This window comes from Kryptolebias marmoratus, linkage group LG13 (assembly GCF_001649575.2).
Source record: "Kryptolebias marmoratus isolate JLee-2015 linkage group LG13, ASM164957v2, whole genome shotgun sequence".
Classification (NCBI taxonomy): domain Eukaryota; kingdom Metazoa; phylum Chordata; class Actinopteri; order Cyprinodontiformes; family Rivulidae; genus Kryptolebias; species Kryptolebias marmoratus.
The window spans coordinates 13,552,692-13,574,541 of NC_051442.1; the positions used below are offsets into that span (position 1 = coordinate 13,552,692).

General features: G+C 39.4%; 4 protein-coding genes across 6 annotated transcripts in view; 2 read left to right on the forward strand and 2 right to left on the reverse strand.

The window, feature by feature from the left end:
• The window catches only part of casr (calcium-sensing receptor), a 6,500-nt gene extending 5,608 nt beyond the window's left edge, over positions 1-892 (reverse strand). For both annotated transcript variants that reach the window (XM_017418035.3, XM_025006365.2), the window contains exon 1: positions 655-892. In XM_017418035.3, the coding sequence (XP_017273524.1) occupies positions 655-839 (185 nt within the window). In that variant the 5' untranslated portion in view covers positions 840-892. The remainder of the gene's footprint in view (positions 1-654) is intronic.
• Positions 893-3,442: 2,550 nt separating this feature from the next.
• On the forward strand, positions 3,443-7,166 carry zgc:175280 (cationic amino acid transporter 2 family protein). The gene is given in 12 exon segments (XM_017418022.3): positions 3,443-3,820; positions 3,823-3,879; positions 4,012-4,167; positions 4,270-4,426; positions 4,516-4,649; positions 4,752-4,974; positions 5,258-5,394; positions 5,660-5,762; positions 6,192-6,325; positions 6,417-6,583; positions 6,709-6,817; positions 6,912-7,166. Coding segments are annotated over 12 exon segments (1,836 nt in total). The 5' UTR covers positions 3,443-3,471; the 3' UTR covers positions 7,022-7,166.
• A 402-nt stretch (positions 7,167-7,568) lies between these two features.
• Positions 7,569-16,514, forward strand: kif20a (kinesin family member 20A). 2 transcript variants are annotated; one of them, XM_017417912.3, is made up of 19 exons: positions 7,569-7,781; positions 8,909-9,082; positions 9,258-9,368; positions 9,486-9,605; positions 9,874-10,012; positions 10,158-10,333; positions 10,907-11,006; positions 11,280-11,492; positions 11,685-11,796; positions 11,892-11,966; positions 13,222-13,365; positions 13,449-13,617; positions 13,739-13,888; positions 14,118-14,257; positions 14,500-14,602; positions 14,703-14,898; positions 14,978-15,060; positions 15,174-15,311; positions 15,732-16,514. In XM_017417912.3, exons 2-19 carry the CDS (start codon positions 8,915-8,917, stop codon positions 16,095-16,097), a joined length of 2,703 nt encoding a protein of 900 aa, XP_017273401.1. In that variant the 5' UTR covers positions 7,569-7,781; positions 8,909-8,914; the 3' UTR covers positions 16,098-16,514. The 2 variants fall into 2 exon arrangements, with proteins under 2 accessions (XP_017273401.1, XP_037835144.1); XM_037979216.1 differs by lacking the exon at positions 15,732-16,514 and adding an exon at positions 15,557-15,712.
• Positions 16,515-17,010: 496 nt separating this feature from the next.
• cdc23 (CDC23 (cell division cycle 23, yeast, homolog)) lies at positions 17,011-21,629 on the reverse strand. Its single transcript, XM_017417915.3, has 16 exons — positions 21,517-21,629; positions 21,066-21,138; positions 20,023-20,160; positions 19,854-19,896; positions 19,655-19,760; positions 19,427-19,559; positions 19,124-19,301; positions 18,940-19,037; positions 18,736-18,817; positions 18,465-18,618; positions 18,234-18,353; positions 18,062-18,137; positions 17,901-17,962; positions 17,712-17,790; positions 17,354-17,473; positions 17,011-17,265 (listed from the first exon to the last, which is right to left on the reverse strand). Exons 1-16 carry the CDS (start codon positions 21,627-21,629, stop codon positions 17,113-17,115), a joined length of 1,728 nt encoding a protein of 575 aa, XP_017273404.1. The 3' UTR covers positions 17,011-17,112.
• Positions 21,630-21,850: the final 221 nt, after the last annotated feature.

A 21,850-nucleotide genomic window follows, 5' to 3' on the forward strand; every position in this document is an offset into this window, starting at 1 on the left:
ATTCTAATTTTCTGATATGATGAATTTGAGATTTTCATTTGTTGTCATTTGTAATCATCAAAATTAAACGAAATAAGCATTTGAAATATATGAGTTTGTATGTAATGTATGAATATAATATACAAGTTTCACTTTTTAAATGGAATTACTGAAATCAATCTACTTTTTCATGATATTCTAATTTTATGACCAGCACCTGTATAAGCTTGGCCAGTAACAAGTTACAGAAAAATGAAAAATTAAAGGAACTTCAAAAAATGTGTTTTCTGGTTTAATTTTCTGGTTCTTTTTTTGCCAGCACAAATAGCAGCAGCAGCTAGCTGTTGCACTTTTGTTGCAGCCTGGAGCACACCATCAACAGAATTATCATACTGCAAGACTGACATGACATCAGAGTAAAAGCTCCTCTATCCAGTCAGAATTAAACTCTATTTCTCCAAACTGAGGTCGTTCAAAGAGCTATCTAGAACAGGTGAGATATTAATTGTTCATAACATTTCCATAGAACCCCTCTTTAAAAGTTGTTTTTTGGTTTTTAGTTTGTATTGTTTTGAGACACCCAGACATATGCTATGAAGAACAGAAAAGGGACAATTTTTAAATAATTTATCATTGTACCACCTATCATTTGTTTTGCTGTTGTTGAATTCTTACCTAACACACTGTGTGGATTCTGGTCGAGCTGCCAGGTCTTGATCTTTAGATGCAACACCAAAGTGAATAGGAAAAAGACCTCCAAGTAAAATGTCTCCGGTCATTTGTGCTCTCTGATGGGGCCCGTACGTCGAAGTCACATAACTGGACCCCAACGCTATCAAGTAATACAGGTACAGTCTCATCTTCCTGGTATTTGATTAGATTCTTCTCTGTGAGTGCTCAGAAAATAGTAAACTTCAATATTCTCCTCTCCTTGTAATTTGCAGGTTGCACTGTTTTGTTTTATTCATGTTTGCATGAGTGAGAATGTGCACCTATAGGAAAAAAGAAGGGAAAAAAAGCATGTTGAGGCTTTGTAAACAAATTTGTTTGAAATATCTGACAATAGACAAGATAAAAGCAGCATACATGTACAATGAGCTCACTTTTCCATACAAAAGAAAAAAAGAAAATGAAGACAAAATGTCCTAAACTTGAAGAACTACTCAGCCACATCAGCAATAGAATGGATTTTCTTTTTTCTCTAAGATGACTTTTTGAAAGATTATTTTAGAATGAGAATAATTTTGACATTTTCACACCCCGCGAACAGGGACAGCATGCCGCTTGAAACACTTTAACCTGAAAGAGATGCAGGATTTACATGAGCTGAGAAGCAAAGTCACACTCTGTTGACCTTCCTGCAGAATCTCGGTCTAATGTCGTGGCCAGTGAACTGCAGTCACCATGGAGAAAAACCTGCCTAATACTGCTGGAAAAATGCCGGAGCAGAGCTGTGATAATGAAGTCACAGCCAGCCCTGACTGTTTGTCAGAGTGTAAAAAAGTACAAGAGCTTTTGTTGTATCGAATAAAATATCCTCATGATTTAAATAAAAACAGCTGTTCATTTTCCAGAGCCAACACTGCCCTCAAAGTGTAAATTATAACACAAAAATATTTTTACTGGCACATTTCTTTCTTACTGAAAAAGGAATTCCCGTAAAATGGCATTATTGTTACTTGGTAAATGGAAAAAGTTACATTATAATCTGCTACATTTTATCTGGTTTACATGACAAAGAACTGTAAGTAGTTACAGCTATGTTAAATGTAAATTTATATTTTATAACTAAAAAGTTAAAACGATATTTGTGGATTGTAAGGAGAATGAGACTCACCCCTTGAACATCTAAGTTTTGGATCCTCCTAAACAATAAGCCTGCAGCTTTCGACTGATTTTACAAACTTTTCCTCCAATTTCCTGGGAGTTGAGTGAATTCAAATGACGATGCCACTATCGTCTAAACCTCTCTCTACAGATGAATCATTAACAGAGAGAGATTGTCCATTTCCTTTAGCTAATGAAGTCTGCTCACAGTTCACCCCTCCTAACTTAAAATAATCACAGGTCGACTGTGAACTTTTTCAGCATTTATAGATCGCACGTTATTTGAAGTTTTATGTGTAATTTAACACAAAATTAAAGCAGAATTCCTTTAATAAATGATGCATATAACCCACTACTTTGGATGCCAAAATTTTAAATAACGACTTTGTGTGACCTTTTAGCGGTCTGAGACTTTGATAGGGATGACTCTCAACTACTACAATGCCAAATTTTACCTCACAATCTGTAAAACTGCCTGAATTAAAGTAATTTTAATGCCTGCTAAGTGTGGTTTGCTGTAATATCTGAATGCGGTTGACTCCAAAAGTAGATATACATCCAACAATTGCTATACCAGAGTTCATGTGATATTTTTCCAACAGACAAATGAACACACACAAACATTATCACTGTTATAGCAGAGGGAGATAATAACTGTCAGTGCAACTTCAAGCCCTTTTTCAACAAGTATCATGTGATAAGGTAAGTACAAGATACAATAAATGTCTAACATTTGACATTATTTCCAGTTTACCGCATATATCTGATAAAAAAAGTGAAAACTCTGGAGCTCATAAATAAGTAAAAGGAAAACTGCAGTATAATAATACAGTAGAAACCCTTAGAAGCAATGGACTGCGTCATCATGTTCTTCAAACAACAAGATGATTCCTTATGCTCCCATGAACCAGTCTTCACTTTGTTGCTGAGCAGATGTCTCCACTGAAAAATATTTCACTTTTACAACATGTTGACTCATCTGTGTCCCAGCTCAGTGTCTGAAAGGCACAAAAAGTCTTTAGACGATTAAAAAAAAAACTTTAATATTTGTAATTCTTTCTTTTAAATGGGTAAATTACAAAGAATTCACATTCACATTTACAGAATTCTTAATAACTTTCTATCTTTGTGAATGATTTTAGTGAGAGTGACTTATTACAATGAAACTAAACAAAGAAACTAAAAGAAAACTGTCATCTGCAACTACAAAGAAGGTGATCTGTTGCTTATGTCCTACTTTTAATTTGTATCTCATTGCTTGCTGTGCCAGTGGTGTCATCAGAGAAAGCTTTCTGATCTTTTCCAGAGATGACACATAAGTTTGAAATTTAACATAATGTGTAAAAAATGTCGGACACTGAGAAGTTCACAGTAGATGTGAATTTATACTCACACACGGGATGGACTGACACAGATCAAAACTCAGTCACACACTCCGCAGCATTCAGTTGAAACAGTAAGATTTCTTTCTATTAATTATGAATTTAGGACATACATGTAATTTTTTAACATATACACATACAGTATCTTTAACTGAATGTAATCTTTGTTGGTTGTTAGTAAGTTAGACACAAATGTAACATGTAAACTGTAAAATAACATGTTTTGGCAGCCAGTGGTTAGTAGCTACAATAAAGTTCATACTTTTGTCTGTTGTTAACCTGCATGTTTGCAATCATTGCAAATAAAAGAAAATGTCTGATTCAACAGATGCCTGGCGCAAAAGTGCGGCTGTTCCTGCAGAGCCTGTCACGGAGGAAACCTCTGGAACCTGAAGATGAAGTGTCCAACTTTCGGCGCTGCCTGACCACCCTGGACCTGGTAGCTCTGGGGGTTGGCAGCACCCTGGGGGCCGGTGTTTATGTGCTGTCGGGAGAAGTGGCCAGGACCGTGGCTGGTCCGAGCATAATTATCTCCTTTCTGATAGCGGCTGTAGCGTCCGTCTTTGCAGGACTGTGTTACGCAGAGTTTGGAGCTCGTGTTCCTAAAACTGGCTCTGCGTATCTCTACAGCTATGTGGGGAGATATGGGCTTTTATCACCGGCTGGAACCTGCTGCTGTCTTATGTTATAGGTAACAACATAAGAATGCATGCACTTGAAGGATAGTGTGATTCTGAAACAGTCCTTCTATCCATTTGTAATTATGCCTGTGGCTCTGCAGTTGTTTGTTATATCTGCTGCATGTCTCTTTCTGTGTTTTAAGGGACATCAAGCGTAGCCAGAGCGTGGAGTGGGACTTTCGATGACCTCATTGGGAATGTTATTGCCAACACTTTGAGTAAACAGGCTGTGATGGGTTTACCTGGATTAGCTCCTTACCCAGACTTCTTTGCAGCTGGCCTCATAATGCTCTTAGCAGGCAAGTTTCATAATTTAAGCCTTTGTAGATCTGACCATATTTAATAAAGGAGTTTTAAATGTGTGTGTGTTCACCTTGACGTTGTTTTGTTTTTCTTTGTAGGGATTCTTGCATTTGGTGTTAAAGAATCATCTCGAGTAAATAAGGTTTTTACAGCTGTTAACATCCTTGTGTTGCTGTTTGTCATCCTCACTGGTTTCATCAAGGGGGATATAAACAACTGGTACATTGATGAAGACACCCTGCCAAATGGAGATGGGTACAGACTTCTGTTTGACTGCAGTTGTATCCCAGCTGCTGCTGTATTATTTAATTTGGCTAAATGACAACATGTCTGTTACTTTTCAGAAACAATACATTCTTGAATGAAACTGACAAATATGGATGTGGGGGATTTTTTCCTTTTGGCTTCGAGGGTACATTAGCAGGAGCAGCCACTTGCTTTTATGCATTTGTTGGATTTGACTGCATTGCCAAAACAGGTCTCTGGTTGTAATTCCTTGCATCCTTTGATAAGACATTTTTAGAGAAATATATACTGAAAAACAAACAGTATTCACTCCTCAACCTGGCTGTATCTTTAGGAGAGGAGGTTAAGAACCCTCAGAAGTCAGTCCCACTTGGCATAGTGACATCCCTCCTCATCTGCTTCCTGGCTTATTTTGGCGTGTCTGCTGCCTTGACTTTGATGACGCCGTACTATTTGCTCAGCGTTCACAGCCCACTGCCCTTGGCGTTCACATACATCGGTTGGGGCCCAGCAAAGTATGCAGTGGCTGTAGGATCCCTCTGTGCACTTTCAACAAGGTACAAAATTCAGGGTTTCAATAGGGGACATGGTGTGATTATGTAAGTGAGGACAAATTTAATCTTGAAATGATATGAACAGTTAAAAAGTTTAGTTCTGATAGGACTGATGAGTGAATGGCTAGTTTGTGTGGAGTTACCGTCAAGGTGTTTTATAATGACCAGAACATGTCACTGCCCTTGGATAACATTTACAGAATCCCACTGTGCATAGTAACATCACAGAAACCCTGCTGCACACTGAAAACAGAAGTAAATGTTGACTTTGAGCTTTTCCCTGCAGCTTATTAGGATCAATGTTCCCGATGCCCCGCGTCCTCTTTGCCATGGCCCGGGACGGACTTCTCTTCAGACCTCTCAGTAAAATGAGTAACAGACAGACTCCTGTTAATGCTACACTAGCTTCGGGGATTGTAGCAGGTATTATCGCCATGTGCCATAATACTGAGAACTATTTTCTTCTTCTTCATTTGTGTTAAAAGTATAGTCTGTTAATTTTTTTCCCCATATCAGATCTAATGTTGTCAACTTCTGATTCTTTAAACAACAATTACATTAGGAAGTTAGAGAAAGCACTTTTTTGCTGCATCTTAAATATCGCCAGCAGAGTAGTTCATAAGTAATAAATACTAAAATACAAGTTAATGAAATGTTTTTAAGTTTATGTGAAATTTTGTCATTGCAGCTGTCATGGCCTTGTTGTTTGACCTGAAGGCGCTGGTTGACATGATGTCAATTGGAACCTTGTTTGCCTACACACTTGTTGCCATATGCATACTCATTTTAAGGTATATATTTTTTCTTAAGTGTGATGAATATGAGTCTAATTTCAAATGGGGGAAAAAAACTGCATGGCTGATGATGGTGTGATAGAGAAATATTGCCAAAAACAGCTTAAGATAACTTGTGAAAATAATAATAATAATAAAAAAAAACACCTACAGATGGCTGTAGCCACTGCTACTTTTTCACACCAGGGTGAGTTTAAATCAATAGATACATGCAGATAAAATATTACACAAAAAATTAAGACCTAGCATTTGTTAGGGGAATGCATATCACCTGCTGCCTTTCACATCAGAGTTTTAGACTAAAATTATTTTATGTTGAGTTCTACTCGTTTTGGTCAGACTTTACATCACGGCTAAATCTATATAATAAATGACATATGAACAATATAATTGTATGCATTTATTCTTACAACTCTAATTGTACAGGTACCAAGTTGACCTCAGTGAGGATTCAAGTTTAGACAAAGCAGAGCCCTTCACAATAGGTAGTGTAATGTGTCCTCCATCCCAAGCAACCCCGCGCACATCAAAAAATGTGTCTTTATTAACTGTTTCTCTTGGTAAGTAATCCTCACACTGTCTCCAAATATTGTTCTCTAAACAGATCATTTTTATTAGTTGCTGAGAATTATAATTGTGTTTCTTCTCAAGCTGTTTTAGCTCTCACTCTCAGCCTCTTCATATCAGAGACCATTGATTTTCTTCAAGCCCTTCAGTGGTGGAGTTTACTTTGTGTCTCTGTGTTTGTGCTGCTGCTGGTCTTCACAGTCCTGATCATCTGCAGACAGCCACAAAGTACAGCCAAAGCTGCTTTTATGGTATACCACAACTAGAGTAATGAATATTTAATGACATGTTTTTTTTCTCTCCATGTATTAAACTCTTTATGAAGGTGTTAGGTTTAAAAATGGTCAATAACCTCTTAATATTTTTATGTCAACAGGTTCCTTTTGTACCTTGTCTTCCTACATTTAGCACCTTTGTTAATGTTTATCTTATGGTTCAACTTGGATCTGAGACCTGGATTCGCTATGCAGTGTGGATGGCAGTAGGTATGAAACAAATTGCAAAATTATTTTAGTAAGTGAGATATTTTTAATAGTGTTATCAATGTCATTTATAAGCTGTGTAACTTTTTTGAAACAGGTTTGATTATCTACTTTTGTTATGGAGTTCACCACAGTGTGCAGAAACAAAGACTTGACAATTCACAGAACAGAGTCAGCTTTTACAACATCCCCACCGCCACGAGATGACCTTTGAAGCTGGACTGGATTTTAATAGATAGACTGTGCAACCAGATTGATGGATGGAAAAACTCAAAGGAAAAGTTTAATTAATAAACTTGCTGATAATGTACATAAATGTTCAAATTTGTTTGAGGAGTTTAATTTTCTGCAGAAGTTTATTTCTCAAATTATGTTTTATTTTATTAAAATCTGTTTACAACTAAAAAATTAAAAATATAAATAAAACTGTTGTTATCTTTCTATGGAGTTTCATGCCATTATTATTATTATTATTATTATTATTATTATTATTATTATTATTATTATTATTATTATTATTATTATTATTATTATTATTATTATTAACTATTCTTTGTTAGGATGCACTTATTTATTCTTGGAAGAAAATCTAACGTAATGGAACAGGAACTCATGAATGTCGTCTCTGTTTAAGTAGGCAGAGTTTATACAGCGCACAACATTAGATCGAACTAACCAATCAGACGGCAGTAAGGTATGAGTTTTAGCCAATCAGCGACTAGCTGAGCAGGGCAGCGCATTGTTCAAAATCTAAACGGTTGTTGTTGGGTGAAATCAGTCAGCTGGAGCTCAGAGGGCTACGAAGATTACATTCATAGACACGTAACGCGTTTAGCTAAAGTCCTTAAACTTGAATTCCGATTAAGACGAGGCTTAGATGCTTTAATACACCGAGGGCATTTGGTGGGCTAATTCACTGGAGTCCTGTCGCTGGTACTTCCAAATCGGCAGATTTTTTGCTTAAAAGGTGAGTTATAACAGTCTGATTGTGTCAGTCAGGTCGAAGCTGTAGTTACAAATTTGTATATAAAGGCTTTTACAATCCTACAACCAAACTCAACAGTCTTTTGCGCTGTTTATTTGGTACGGGTGACTGCACTATTTTCCAAAAAATAAACTTCGTACACAGTTGCGACGCTGTAGTTAGCTTCCAACGCTAACTTCAGCGTCGCGTCTCTCTCTGGATAATACTAAGATATTTGTCCTCTAAAAGTTTCATTATAAGGTTTGAGTTACATTACACTAACTAACTAAAAGTATTGTCGAGCCCATGTTAGCTGTGGGTTAACAGAGATAAACAGGATGTTACTACTACTACAAGTACTTTTTGTCTTCTAAAATTACTGAAAACCTGCAATCATGTCTAAACATGATTCTTATTTAGTGCTGCTAAAATGAAAGGACCAGCATGTTGGTCTTTAACAGATTGTTTTTGTTGTCACAATTAATCATTTATTAGCCATGTTGACCAGTTTGATGACATTTGTTTCACCTGCATTCTCGCCACTAGGTGGCACTAAAACCCACATATTGGTCCTTCAGCACAAATTGTTAGTTTACTTATGAAAATGTGAATATATATAGTACAAATATCTGCATCAAATCATCAGTGAAAGTCTTGACTGCCTCTCAGAGTAAATTCTAAAAAAAGTTATTGCAATAGAAAAATATAATCTTCAGTTTATTTACTCTTCTACATACACACACTACATTTGTCAGGACAAGAATTATTATGAGGAAAGAAAAACATCCTGTCTGAAGAACGACTATTGGTATTTGTCTCACATGGACAAACTTGAGTCTTGACACACCTTTTTATATTAGACACAGCCTGAGCAAAGCACAATCTAAAAGCCTCACTGTTGGATAACAGTCCTGTTTTTAACTCTAGTCTTGTGTTTAAAAACTTCATATTCCAATTTGTGTGACAAATGAAGAGTATTTGTTTCCTATTTTTCCACTTTAAACTGTGTGCAGCTACACACAAAGACAGCTCAAAATAATTTTCCAGAATTGCTTTTTTTATCACTCACAGTCCAGTGTTATCAATGTTTGTTGTCCTTCACTTATGAGAATATCATCTCTTTGTTGAAGGAAAGCATGGCGCTGAGTTTGTCCTCCCCGTGTGGACTCCCCTTTGATGAGGAGGAGGAAATAGCTGTGTTCGAGTCTACAGCAGTGGAATTCGGAGGCCAAGTCAGACCACGTCTACCCAAGATATCCGTTATTTCCCCGGGGCTGGACTTTCGGCCAGCCAAACCAGAACTGGTGAGACCCGACTCCAGCATGCTCTTACATGTGTGGGTGTAGTAAAATGTGTTAAAGCAGACCTGTGTTCTAATTCAGTTTGTTCAATTTGAAATATTTAAAAAGTTTATTGCGGCTATCTAAATGTGATCAAAAAAATGTTGAATTGGTTAATCTTTTTGTTTTGTCTAATTAGAAAGTAGCCGTGAAGACCGGAAGCTCTGATGAAGGGACCACCGAGAAAGTGAAGGTTTTTCTGCGCATTCGTCCACTTACTGACACAGAAAGAGAAAGGGGAGAAGAGCAGGTGAGACACTGAAGTGATTATTATAACTATCAGTCTTTTTCTGAGTGGGTTTTGATTTATTCTTTTATTGCCTTTATTGCACCTGTACTCTTGATGTACGCTTCTATCTTCTTTTAGGGATGTGTGACGGTCCAAGATGAAGAAACGTTGCTTCTGAAAGCTCCGCGGGAGTCTCAGAACATGAAAACAGCAGAGAAGGGCATCACTCAGAGCATTCACAAGTTCAGTTTTTCAAAGGTAGGGGCCGGCTGTTTTTGAATGTTTTCTTTCCCTCCTGGAGCTATGTTGGCTTGAAGCTTTAAAATACAGTGTGACCTGGGTGAAAATGAATACTATTCCACACAAACTGAGTCACTCTGTGGGTAAATATGAGTGTTCACCCTTTTCAGGGCTAGTGATTAAAGAGTGTAGAGGAGGAACGATAATATTTCTGAAGGCAAAAATAGAGGCTGAGCCAGCCTCTTTTTTTTAAAAATTTTTTTTTGCTGTTTTCTGTCTTTCCTAGATCTTTGCTCCAGAGACGACACAGCAGCAGTTTTATGAGGGCACAATGAAGAAGATGGTAACTGATGTTCTGAAAGGAGAAAACAGACTCCTCTACACTTACGGTGTCACCAATTCCGGAAAGACTTACACAATTCAAGGTACAATCATTTTTATCTCGGAAAACGGTTTGGAGACATCAGCCCAGATGTTTGTTTGTAGCTCTGTAACACCAGTGTGTTTTTATATTGATCTCATATTAAATGCCTAAAATATTAACCCTAACTGTCCACCTTTGACCTGCAGGCAGTGGTCAGGAGACGGGCCTGTTGCCTCGGGCGTTAGCGTCTCTGTTCAGGAAGCTGCAGGGTCGTCTCTATGGTGCCATGGACCTGAAGCCTGTCATGTACCAGGATGTGAAGCAGCTTGACTCCAGCGAGATTAAGATGGAGGAAATGCGCAGAAACTCCCTTCTTAAAGAGGTAAACAGAAGTTGGGAGGGGGATTCAGCTTCCTTTTCTTAAATTTAGGACACATCGGCCTAAGAAAGACCACATATTGATGTATTTGTGGTAATCCAGAATCTCATATTCTTTCCCTTTTTTATTGGTTTGAAGTGGTGTCAAGTTTCTGGTCTGTAAATGAAAATGTGGAGTTAAAAATATTGGCTGCAGTTCTTTAAGATTTCAAGTTTAACAAGACTCTGCACTTGGTTGCTTTTAGTCCATAAGAACAGACTAAATGTCAACATGAGAACTAAAACGTTCTGCTTACAGAATTGTCCCACATGCAGATTTCTGCAGTTTTATATTTGTGTCATTTTCTGCTACGGCAGATAACTGCGTTGAGTTTGCAGCAAAAAACGTGACATTTTCTAAAGCTCCAAAAAAAAAATGTAAAGGACAAAAAATCCAAGTGAAAATAATTGCTTTTTTTCTGACACTTATTCCTGAGTGATTTGGGGAGATCCGAAAAGTCAAATTAATAAAATGAAATAAAAACAACTTAACGTATTAATGTATTCTTGGCTCATGTATTCTTCTTTTCTATCACAGGATAAGAATCAGACTTCCCGTCGAGTCGGCACCACGTCAGTCGGGGACAGCGGCATCGGAGGACTTTCTTCTACAACTAACTTCTCTACTCAGCTTGAAGGTGAGGAGAAAAGCAAAAGACTTAAAAAGTAACATATTTTGGTGTTTTGATTTTAGAAGATATCATTCAAGTTAAAAATGACACACTAGTCACAGTTTAATGACTTGATTCTATAGAAAATCTGGATTTCGTAATAAGGATCATTTATAGACATGGTTATGCAGCTGTTTATGTGGACAGTATCCTAAAATAGATTCTGTTTTGATTAGACATTAAGTGATGTTTTACTGCTGTAGAAATGTTTGCTGATGGATTTCCTCCTCCTGTCTGCAGACTCTGACAGTGTGTGGTTTGAGCCGGACAGTCTGTCTCACAGCGGCGGGGACGGCCTGGAGGAAGGGGTGCAGTTTTCCATTTGGGTGTCCTTCTACGAGATCTACAACGAGTTCCTGTATGACCTGCTGGACGCGTCGCCCTCCTCGCAGCCCCGGAAGAGAGTTACTCTGCGGCTGAGTGACGACAAGCAGGGCAATCCTTACGTTAAAGGTAAGTCCGACTCGTTCACAGGGACACTTTCTTAATCTTATCTGACTGGAATGGCATTATAATTAAATTCTGGAAGCCTTGTGCCATTGCGCTTCATTAACCAGAATGTAACTGCAGTTAATTCACGCCCTATTTGAATAGGAGTGCAGCTTCTAATTGCGACAAATTGCAACTTCCTTTCCACCACACTAGATCTCACTTGGATCCAAGTCGGCAGCGCTGAGGAAGCCTGGAGGGTTGTAAAAGCTGGACGTCGTAACCAGAGCTTCGCCAGCACTCACCTTAACCAAAACTCCAGCAGAAGGTTGGATATATGAAATGTGTACTTTTTGCTTCCTTTCTTAAACAATATGTAATCGGTTTGATTGAAACTCTGATCACAAATGTATTTCCCAATAGCCACAGCATCTTCTCCATCCGTGTCCTGCACCTCCATCCAGAGGCCACTTCAAGCCAGGCCATGCACATCAGCGAGTGAGTTTCCCTCTTCGCTATATTTCCCATAATAACGCCCATGTTTTGCCTTTCAACAGTGGGGGGAGATAATGTTTTTGCCTGTGTCTTTGCGTTTGTCAACAAAATATCTTATGAACTACTGAACATAGTTTAATTAAAATTTCAATCAATCAATCAAATTTTATTTGTATAGCACATTTCAGCAGCAAGGCATTTCAAGGTGCTTTACATAATTAAAAAAAAACAAAATAAAAACAGCATGTGACAATGAATAAACAGTAAGAAAGAGACAAACATCAAAGACATCAAAACCCTGCACTCTAACCCTAATTTAGCCATAAGCAACTCTAAACAGGTGGATTTTAAGTTGAGATTTAAAGGCACCCAGTGTTTCAGCTGTTTTCTTTCAGAAAGTAATCATTGGATGTACCTCTAGAACTTTCGGAGTGAACCGGATTCAAGATGGCCATCACAGCCAACTGTCCTTAAAAAAAGAAAAAGAACTTGCTATAACTCATTCAAGTTTCCAGACATTGATCTAAAATTTGGTGTGGTAGTAGTTGAGACTGATCTCCAACTCATATTCTAAGCACTAACAGACTGATGAAGATCTTATGTAAAATTGTGCCATTAACTATCTGGAGTCAACTCTGTCTGTCAGCTAGTGAAATATTTTATGAACCACTAAATAGATTTAAAAAAAAACCTTTAGAAAATAATCATTAGAAGTACATCTACAACTGATTCAAGATGGCCTCCACAGCTAATCAACATTAGCCTACACAAAAGTGGTTGTAATGGTTTTATGGATATTAAGGTAGAATTTGATGTGGTAGTAGCTGAGAGTCATCCTCAACACCTAGGATAGTTTAAGTCAGGGATTGCCAATCCTGGTCCTCGAGGGCCACTATCCTGCATGTTTTACTTGTTTCTCTGCTCCAACACAGCTGATTTAAATCAATAGGTGATTAACAGGCTTCTGCATAACATGTAGAGGTAATTTAACCACTGAATCAGGCGTGTTGGAACAGGGAAACAAGGAAAACCTGCAGGATAGTGGCCCTCGAGGACCAGGATTGGCCACCCCTGGTTTAAGTGTAAGATTGCACTACAACTCTGTAATTTCTCAACACAAAGTGAATTTAGTTTAAAACTCCAGCATCAAACGTGGCGGGCAATATGAATTCCTTCAAGGAATGCCAGCCGTTAATTTTTTTTTAGTTCCCCTGAGATTTAGTAGCTTTCCTAACACACATTTCTATCTGCTCTGTAGACTGACTGTGTGCGATTTGGCTGGGTCTGAACGCTGCAAGGAGCAGCGTAACGGCGAGAGGATGAAGGAGGCCAACAACATCAACACCTCCCTCTTGACACTGGGGCGATGCATCGCTGCCCTGAGGCACAACCAGAACAGCAAGTATGCGGCGAACATAACAAAATTATACCCCGCGCCGCTTGAGCTCGATGTAAACGTCGGCAATGTGTCAAACGTGTCCACAGGCTGCGACCTCCTCAGGTGGTGCCCTTCAGGGACAGTAAACTGACCCGCGTCCTGCAGGGTTTCTTCTGCGGGCGGGGAACCTCCTGCATGGTGGTCAACATCAATCCATGTGCCTCCATATACGACGAGACCCTCCAGGCTCTGAAATTCTCCGCTATTGCCACTCAGGTAAGAAAGCACCCTTGTTCTTTAAATTTAGTGAACCTTTCTGAGTAGTTTAGTCCCACATTTAAGGAGAAGAAGAAAAGGGGGAAAAAAATAAGACATGACGTGAACGGTGTGGTTTCAGCTCGTCCACGGCCCGTCCACAAAAACCAGAGTTGCCTACATCCTATCTCTACTCCGCGAGCCGACAGCGAACAATGAAAGCACAGTGGTGGAGGAGGAAGAGGATGAAAGTGACATTGAAGATGGAGATATCTCCTTGTTAGATACTCAGGTATTGTCCTCCATCTTTCTTTCTAAGAGATAATTACCATTCCTGTTTTTATTAATGCGTTTAATCGTCACAAAATGCCGCCATTAAAGCTTTATCCAGGAGTGTTATGCATATTTAAAGGAACACTTAAATTATAATAAAATAATCATGTAAAGAAGATGTGTTTTTTCAATATTTTAAGACACCTAAAGCTAGTTGGCGTTCTAACTGTCCACTGCACATTATTAAGACTTTGCTGCAGACCGTCGATATCCTGAAAAGAGTGGTGCGGCGCCAGCAGAATGAGAAAGAAGTTCTCGAAGCTAACGTGAGAGAGGAAGTGGTCTCTGAGATGATGGAAGTCGTGTCTCGAATGCAAGAAGATTTCAAGTATGTGTTCTTTGTGGTTTAATATGATATTTAATATTTAAAACAAAAAGAACTAAAGAAGGACTTGCGGTAAATGTAAATCAATGTTTTCCATGTAACTGAACTTGGTGGCCATAGTTCAGGAGTTGTGCCATGAGGCCAATGTGTTAGTTTCATTAATGCGTACATATTTTGTGGAACATTAAATGCTCTAACTGAATAAGATGAATGTAGATGCCGAGCTGTGTTTTTGGATCCCACAGCGAGACCTTGGAGACTCAGATGGCTCTAATCGAGGAGAGGTACGAGACCAAGCTAACCATTCTGGAGACGCATCTGAAGAAATTCTACAGCCAGGAGCTGAAGGTCCGACCTGGTGTTGAACAAAGTCTGCAGTATGTAAATTCTGCACATATATAATTATCTTTTCCAAAGTCTACAGAGTATCTGTTTTTTGTTGTTGTAGGAGCGTGATGAAGTGATTGAAGCTTTGTCTGCTTCCCTTGAAAAGAAGCAAAACAAAGGAGAAAGAGTCCCCCTACCGGCACCTCTGGGGGACTCTGAGGGCCCCCGACGTTCTCAGCGCCTCTCTCAGATTGGAGTAAACAGACTGTGCTCTGAACTGGACCAGTGTCGCGCCGAGCTTCTTACCAAGACCCAGGGTACAGTGTGACTTCCAGCCTGATTATGTTGGGATATTATTAGTGGTTGTTAGAATTTTTGAGCCGTTTGTCTGTGCAGAACTGACGATGCAGCTCGAAGTTCCAGGTTCAGACAGCCTTCTCACCAACGCCGTAGAACGCAAGCTGCAGGCGGGTCAGCGGGTCAGTAACCGCCTCGCCATTACAGACCTTTTTTTTTTTTTTGTTTGTTAATATCACTGCTTGTTCATGTTTGTGCTAAAAATGTTTTTTTTTTTTGTTTATTTTTTAAACAGAACCTGCAACAGCTGCGTCTGGACTTGCAGAGGTTGGGATCTGATCTGCAGTCTGGGGAAAGAGCTTGTTGTCGCAACACGGGAGGCGAGAGGCTGCGGCACACGTTAACAGCCGTGGATGAGATGCTGATTAGACAGGTACAACCATGTGCAATGTGTGAGAGCATATTCATTTACAAACTGAACACTCTTTGTTCTGATTGAATACTGAAAAGTTGTCCTTTTTTTTGCCTCTCCACGTGTAAAATTTTAAAATGGAGCTACTTTGAATATGATATTGTCAATGTTTGAGATGATAAATGATCAGTTTTAATGTGAAAATTCTCATTTTAAATGCTCTTTTTCTCTCCTTTTGCTCTTTTTCTAATATTCTTGATGCACAGCCAGCTTAAAAACTAAATTTAGGTTCCTAACACCTTCACCAGGTGGTTACTGAGCTAATGAAAGCATGTTGCATTGCACCCCTTGCACTTTCTGTCACCTCCAATCTCATCCTTCACCCCCCTCCTTCCCTCCCTCTGTGGTCTCGCCTAACCCTGTCAACTGACTTCTTCTCAGAACCAGATCTTGATGGAGCTCCAAAACAACCTGACGCTGGTCAAAGCCGAACTGCGGCGGAAAGTGGAGGCTCTGGCCCAGATGCAGGCGTCAGGATGTGGCCGGCCGCCCCCTGCGAGCTTCGCTGTCCCCGGCACGCCAGGCTCCTGCACAAAGCGGGGCTGCGTGGCCACCACCCCGAGCGAAACCGAGAACCGGCCCCCGCAAAAACGCCAATTTTTCCAGTCCCTGTTTCCGCCGCGTAAATACAACACCCGCGCCGCCGAAGGGAACGTCACCCCGTACTCAAGGATCCTGCGGTCTCGCCAGCCGTCTCCTCCTCCCAGCCCTGTCCTCACCCCACGTACCCTCAGGGGGAAGTACTGAGCTCTTCAGGGCCCCGACATTTCTAAAATGCAAAACCTAATTGCTGGATAACTTTATGGCATTTCTTGAAAGTATTTTGTATCCTATATTTACATTTTTGCAGCGCAGTTTACTCATCGTCAAGCCAAAGACCGTTATATTCTGATAAAGCCAGTTAAAAGAAATAAGTGCTTTAAAAACTGCAGTAAAACTGCTCAGCATCTAAAGGACTTTGAGGTCAGAGTAGTGCATGAGTGTGGAAACCGTTTGAACTGTGTTGCCTTCACGTGCTTTGATTGTACTTCCTTCACTATAAATCTGATGTTTGCTCACTTTTAAACTGTAAGATTACTAAAAAAAAAAAGTAACCAATGCTGAAAGGTTTCAGTCGCTGCTTTGTTGTGAAACTATCTGCTGGTGGGTGTTTGTTATATTTCCGTCTCAATTCTTTTCAAATAAAATTATGTTTTTATTTACCGACTTTCACATCCCTTTAATGTAGTTGCATGTCTAATTCTGTGTTTCTTTTTCTTGCAACGATTTTGGCATTTTTATTTTTCACTTTGTGGTTTTGAAAGGGTTTATGGACAGAAATTTACCCAGGTCTGTCACATTTGAAATGTTTGGCTGTAGTCTTCTTGTAAAGTATACACCAGGAGCAGAAACTTGCTAGGAAAATTAGTTGCTGTTTATTTGGTGTTTCGATGTATTTACATCTACACAGCACTGAAGATCTGAACTCTGTTCATGTAAGTAATTCAAGGTCTTCCTTTGTATCGAGTGTGTCACCTTCAGCACCTTTATTTGTACTCCAAACCTTTTCTATAAACTTTATGGTTGTATTAAAGCATATTTTTAAGAACACGTGTGTATGTGCAGTCTTTAAACTGAATTACAGCGAAATGTTTGGACAGAAACGTTCAAGAAAGCAACATTACATACAAATGCAGTTTATTTTCATATCTTTTCCAGAATTGTCTTCTAGCAAAGTCCATGTCAGAATAACCCAAATAGTCCATTTGAAGGCCAGTTGGCGTCACGGTGTGAAGGAGATCAGGTTCAGAGGGGACACCCTCCTGACCGGCGTGTTGTTGTTTGAGAGCGGTGCAAACAGATCTGCAGATGGAGTCTCGATCTGATCTCTGACCTGTGAGATCTGCCTCAGCAGCGCCTTCCCCTCTTCGCGGGCCTGCGGAGTGGACCAGCGACACCAGTGAGCGCAACACTCCCGAGTCGGGGACAGCGGCAGGAAGCTGAGAGGGCGCGAGAACACTTACGTCGTTGTAGTCACAGCAGCGCTGGGCGCAAATGGACGCCTCGTTGTAGAGCTTGTTCTTGAAATAGTACTGACCCATGTACCTCAGAGCCGTGCTCACCTCAGCATGCTCCAGTTGTTCCTGACAGAATTTCAGTTCACATCAAACACAAACCACGACTTAAAGCAAGTTTCAGCTCATGGTTGCTTGTTCATTTATTCAAAATTAAAAACCAGCGCGACATGAATCTAACACTTATCCAATCTGTGCAGACCTATAGGTCTACATCAAACATAAAGCTCCAATTACAATTACAAAATCCCAAATCTAAATCATAAATGAAGCTCAAGACTGAAAGTTTTAATTTTAAAAAGCTCACCCCACAAGAGAAAATGTCTTGAATATAACGCATGTAACACTGGGCAGCATCGTCCGACTCGTTCAGCTGTTCGTGGAGCCTGTGGGCGAACAAGGAAAAACCTTTACATTACCTAAAGGTAACATACAGTAAGCAATAATTGCATACTTTTTAGATTTTTCAAGAAAGAATGAGAAAACGAATGCTTACTTTGCCAATTTGAGCAAAGCCATTTTTTCTACATCACCCACAGAGTACGCCCTCCAGTAGCACTGAATGCAAACAGAATATATAGTGAAAATCAAAATTTAAAGATAAAACTCAAGAAATCATTGAAGAATTCAGAAGTGTGACGGCTGAGACGTACGCACCTTCTTTGCTTCCACTTGCTGCGATAGTTTTTCGTAGCTTTCGCCCAGTGCAACCAACATGCGTGAATCACTGGGTCTAGACAAAGAAAAGGTGACGATCACATTTTCAATTCTGTAAAATTTTAAACTAAAATAATGCAAAGCATCAGCTAAAATATATTAAAATTGCTACCTTAGCTGGTGAGCCTTTCTGTAATAGTATAAACAGTAGAAGGGCATCTTAAGGATCTCATATGTCTGACCCAGGCCATACCAGGCCCGGTAGTCCCGCTTGTTCACTTCAATGGCATGCCTGATGGAAAAAACCCCCAAAAGAAACAGTGACGCAACGCTTCAGGACAGTCGATTTAAATCTTCACACTGTGTGAAAGCTTACAACTAACAGTAAGACATGCAGTCTAACCTGTAGGCCTGAATGGCAGCTGAAGTGTTCTTCATTTCCATGTACTCGTGGCCCATGAGGGTCCAGGCTCCGAGACAGCGAGGGTTCAGTTTCAGGGCCCGCTGGAAGTAGAGGGCTGCTTTCTCATGTTGAGAGCGTAAGCTGTAGTAGTTACCTACAAATCAAATAAATGTGAGATTTAAAAAAAAAAAAGAGATAATAAAATAGTTTTTTCTTTGTTTATTTACAAAGTGCAGCAGACAGTATTTGATCAGATTGTTTCAACGGTTACCAATAACGCAGCACGTCTCCACTCTGTACTTGTCGATCTCCACCAGGTTGTGGGCCAGGTAGCTCAGTTCTGGTTTCATACTCTGTAAAAAGCACAAACTTAGCTGGTCAAACAAAGTGACTCCTGCATCTTTGTGAAAAGCACTTCATCCTTAATGATCGTATTCTCTGTAGCTCAGATCCGAGATGAAGAGGGTGAACTCACTCTGACATAAAGCAGGTTAGAAAACGTGTCCATGTTGTCGATGCGATACGGATCCTGCTCCCTCAGCTCATTGAACAGCGCCAAAGCTTGGTCGATATCTTAAATACGCAGAGACAAATGGCTGTGAGGTCACTTAGGATTTTCCAAACATTTGAAAGTGCCGTTAAAAAAGTGGAAAATGAACCTCTGAAGTTGTGGTGGGCCACTGCAATCTGGGAGATGATGTACGTGCTTTTGGAAAAGCCGGCCTCGATGAGGTTCTGGTATTTTTGCAATGCTTCTTTGATCATCTGCAGCTCTGTGTACATGTGGGCCATGAAGAAGTCTTTAATCCAGCAGTCCGGCAGAGACAGAGACTTCAGCTGAAAAGAGACCAGGTAGAAACAACCACAACACGGTGGTCGCAGTTAAAAACCCAGATGACATATCAGCATGTTCATCGTTCTGCTGTGAAAGGCAAAAAGAACAGTTCCAAACTAAGTTTTACCATTTCAATATTTGTGACAAGGTTACTGAGCTCCAGCCATGCTCCCCAGTGAAGAGGAAGCGCATGAATTGCCTCAACAAACACTTTCACCGCCTCCTTCAGGAGATCAAGCTTTCGTAGAACCACGCCATACCTGTGTTTTCACACACAGAAGTGAGAAACAATGCCACCTTATTCCTCTGCATAATGTTAAAGAAAACTGTTCACTTTGGCAGAAGAAGCTCTTACAGATACAGCGTGAAGCTGTCCAACTCTCCTGCAGAGTGCTTCTTACTGAGCTCCACTCTCAGCTCTCGTAAAGCTTCATTGCGCACTTGACCTTTTTCCAGAGGACCTACAACCACACAAACATACAAAGAGGTAAATAAAGAAAAAAGCTCTTTTATTCTTTTATTGATGGACAAATAAACAAAAAAAAAGTCCTCACCCAAGCTGTCCACTGTCTCATCATCTTTCTTTTTCTCTCCAGACTAAAAATGAGCAAAGATACCTTTTTTAAAATTCTTTCAACACACAGCAAAGTGAAGGCAGTCTTGTCACAAAATGTCACAGAGGATTTAAGGCGTGAGGCCAGCCCGGTGTTGACAGAATCTCACCAGATAGCGTGAATACATGTAGAGGAAATAAGCCTTCTGACTGCAGCAGCCTTTCAGGAAGTAAGCAGCACGGTCATACTCCTTCAGGTCAAAATACGATTTGGCCAGCGTAAGTGCATCCAGGTCTTGTGCATCGTCCTATATATGAAGCAGGAAATAAAAACAAAAAGTCATCTTCAAACCGTTTATTCAAATCATTACATATCAATTCAAATCATAAACCTTTTTGTTGTAAATACAGTGCTTTTTTTTACAGATTCATGAATAAAATCTGTCTTCAGGGGGCATTTTACGTGTAAAAGTGATCAGCTCTACTGATTTTAATTTCTATTTGAAAGACCTAAAACTATCATATTCTAATGATCACATAAATTATTATAATAAAAAAACAGACTGGATGATACTAAAAAGTTTCTTAGCTTCAATAAGTCCAACAACGGGTCAAAATAAACACAGAATTACATCTGCAAGCAAAATCTGTTGACAAATGCTGAAAACAGCTTGTTGTCTGGAACAGCAAAACATCAGTGATCATATTATTCCAAGTGGTAAATACAATCATTTGATCTGAGGAATAATTATAAAGAAGCAGAGTCTTCTATAGAAAGAGGTCTGGTCAGGATGAGGATAAGTTTAAATGCACAACCAGAGTTGTCACCACCGTGTGACACAACAACAAACTGAGCCAAGAAATCTCTGTATGCGGACATAAAATCAAATCAACTTCATTTATAAAGCTTATTTGAAACTGGAGCTAACCAAAATAATGTAAACAAAGTTATAAAGCACAAAACAATGATAAATAAGAACTTTAAAACCAAATAAAATCAGAAGATATCCTTTTAAAGGTGGTAGTTTTGTGGGCGGCTTTGGCCTAATAGTAAAGAAAGTTATCCTCTGATTCCCTGCCCTGAAGTGTCACACAGCCTCTGATTTGCCCCTGAAATGCCAGTACTTTTTCTGACAGATTGGACTGAACGAATAGACTTAAAAACCTTATAAAAACACTAATAAATCCCAGGAAGTCTGGGCTGTAAACAAACCTCCGTGAAGGGGGCTGCTGGGGGTAAATCCTCCTTGGAAAGGGGCTCCAAAGAAAAAGCCAATTCAGAAGCCCTGAAACGTAAACAGGACAGAACAGGTGTCTAATTTTATCCAGCTTCATTTAATGTGTTTCCGTCTGAGGAACAACAATTAACAAGAAATGGAATCAGCAGCATAGCATTATGAAGGATATCCCATCACATTAACTCTATTTTACATTTGTATTATGGCTTTGACTAAACTGACAGTAAAGTTAACAATCTAGACTATAACAATACAGCATATTTATTGTGCTCAGTAAAAAATAGCAAAGCTAATAAACGTTTTTTATTAGCAATGCTAAAAAGCTAACAGTGGAATCATAACGCTTCATAGAAGTTAGATTTTTTTAAAGGTAGAAAAGTGAAACAAACACGCAGTTAATGTCATATTAATTGTTCTTGGTTTTACCATTTAGCGCTATGTAAAAGTCCTCTTTCTTTGCACAGCGATATGACAGATATTAGCTGCTTTTTTATTTGGACCAAGTCCCCGAAATCATTGCACAGAGCCGCCATTTTCATATTGTACTAAACAGGCAGCCGATTGGTGGAAGAGCTGGGGGTCCATTTCCTCTTTTCTCGTCCCTTTCAAAATAAAAGACTGGCTTTTATTTTTCTCCAGAGCGCTTTGAGACGTATGAAAAAACTTAAAGCAGGTAAAGACTCAACAGTGAAAAAAAAACACATTTTCAGGCATTAGACTGAGTTAATACCAGAGAATTTTAACAAAATAAGTAATAATG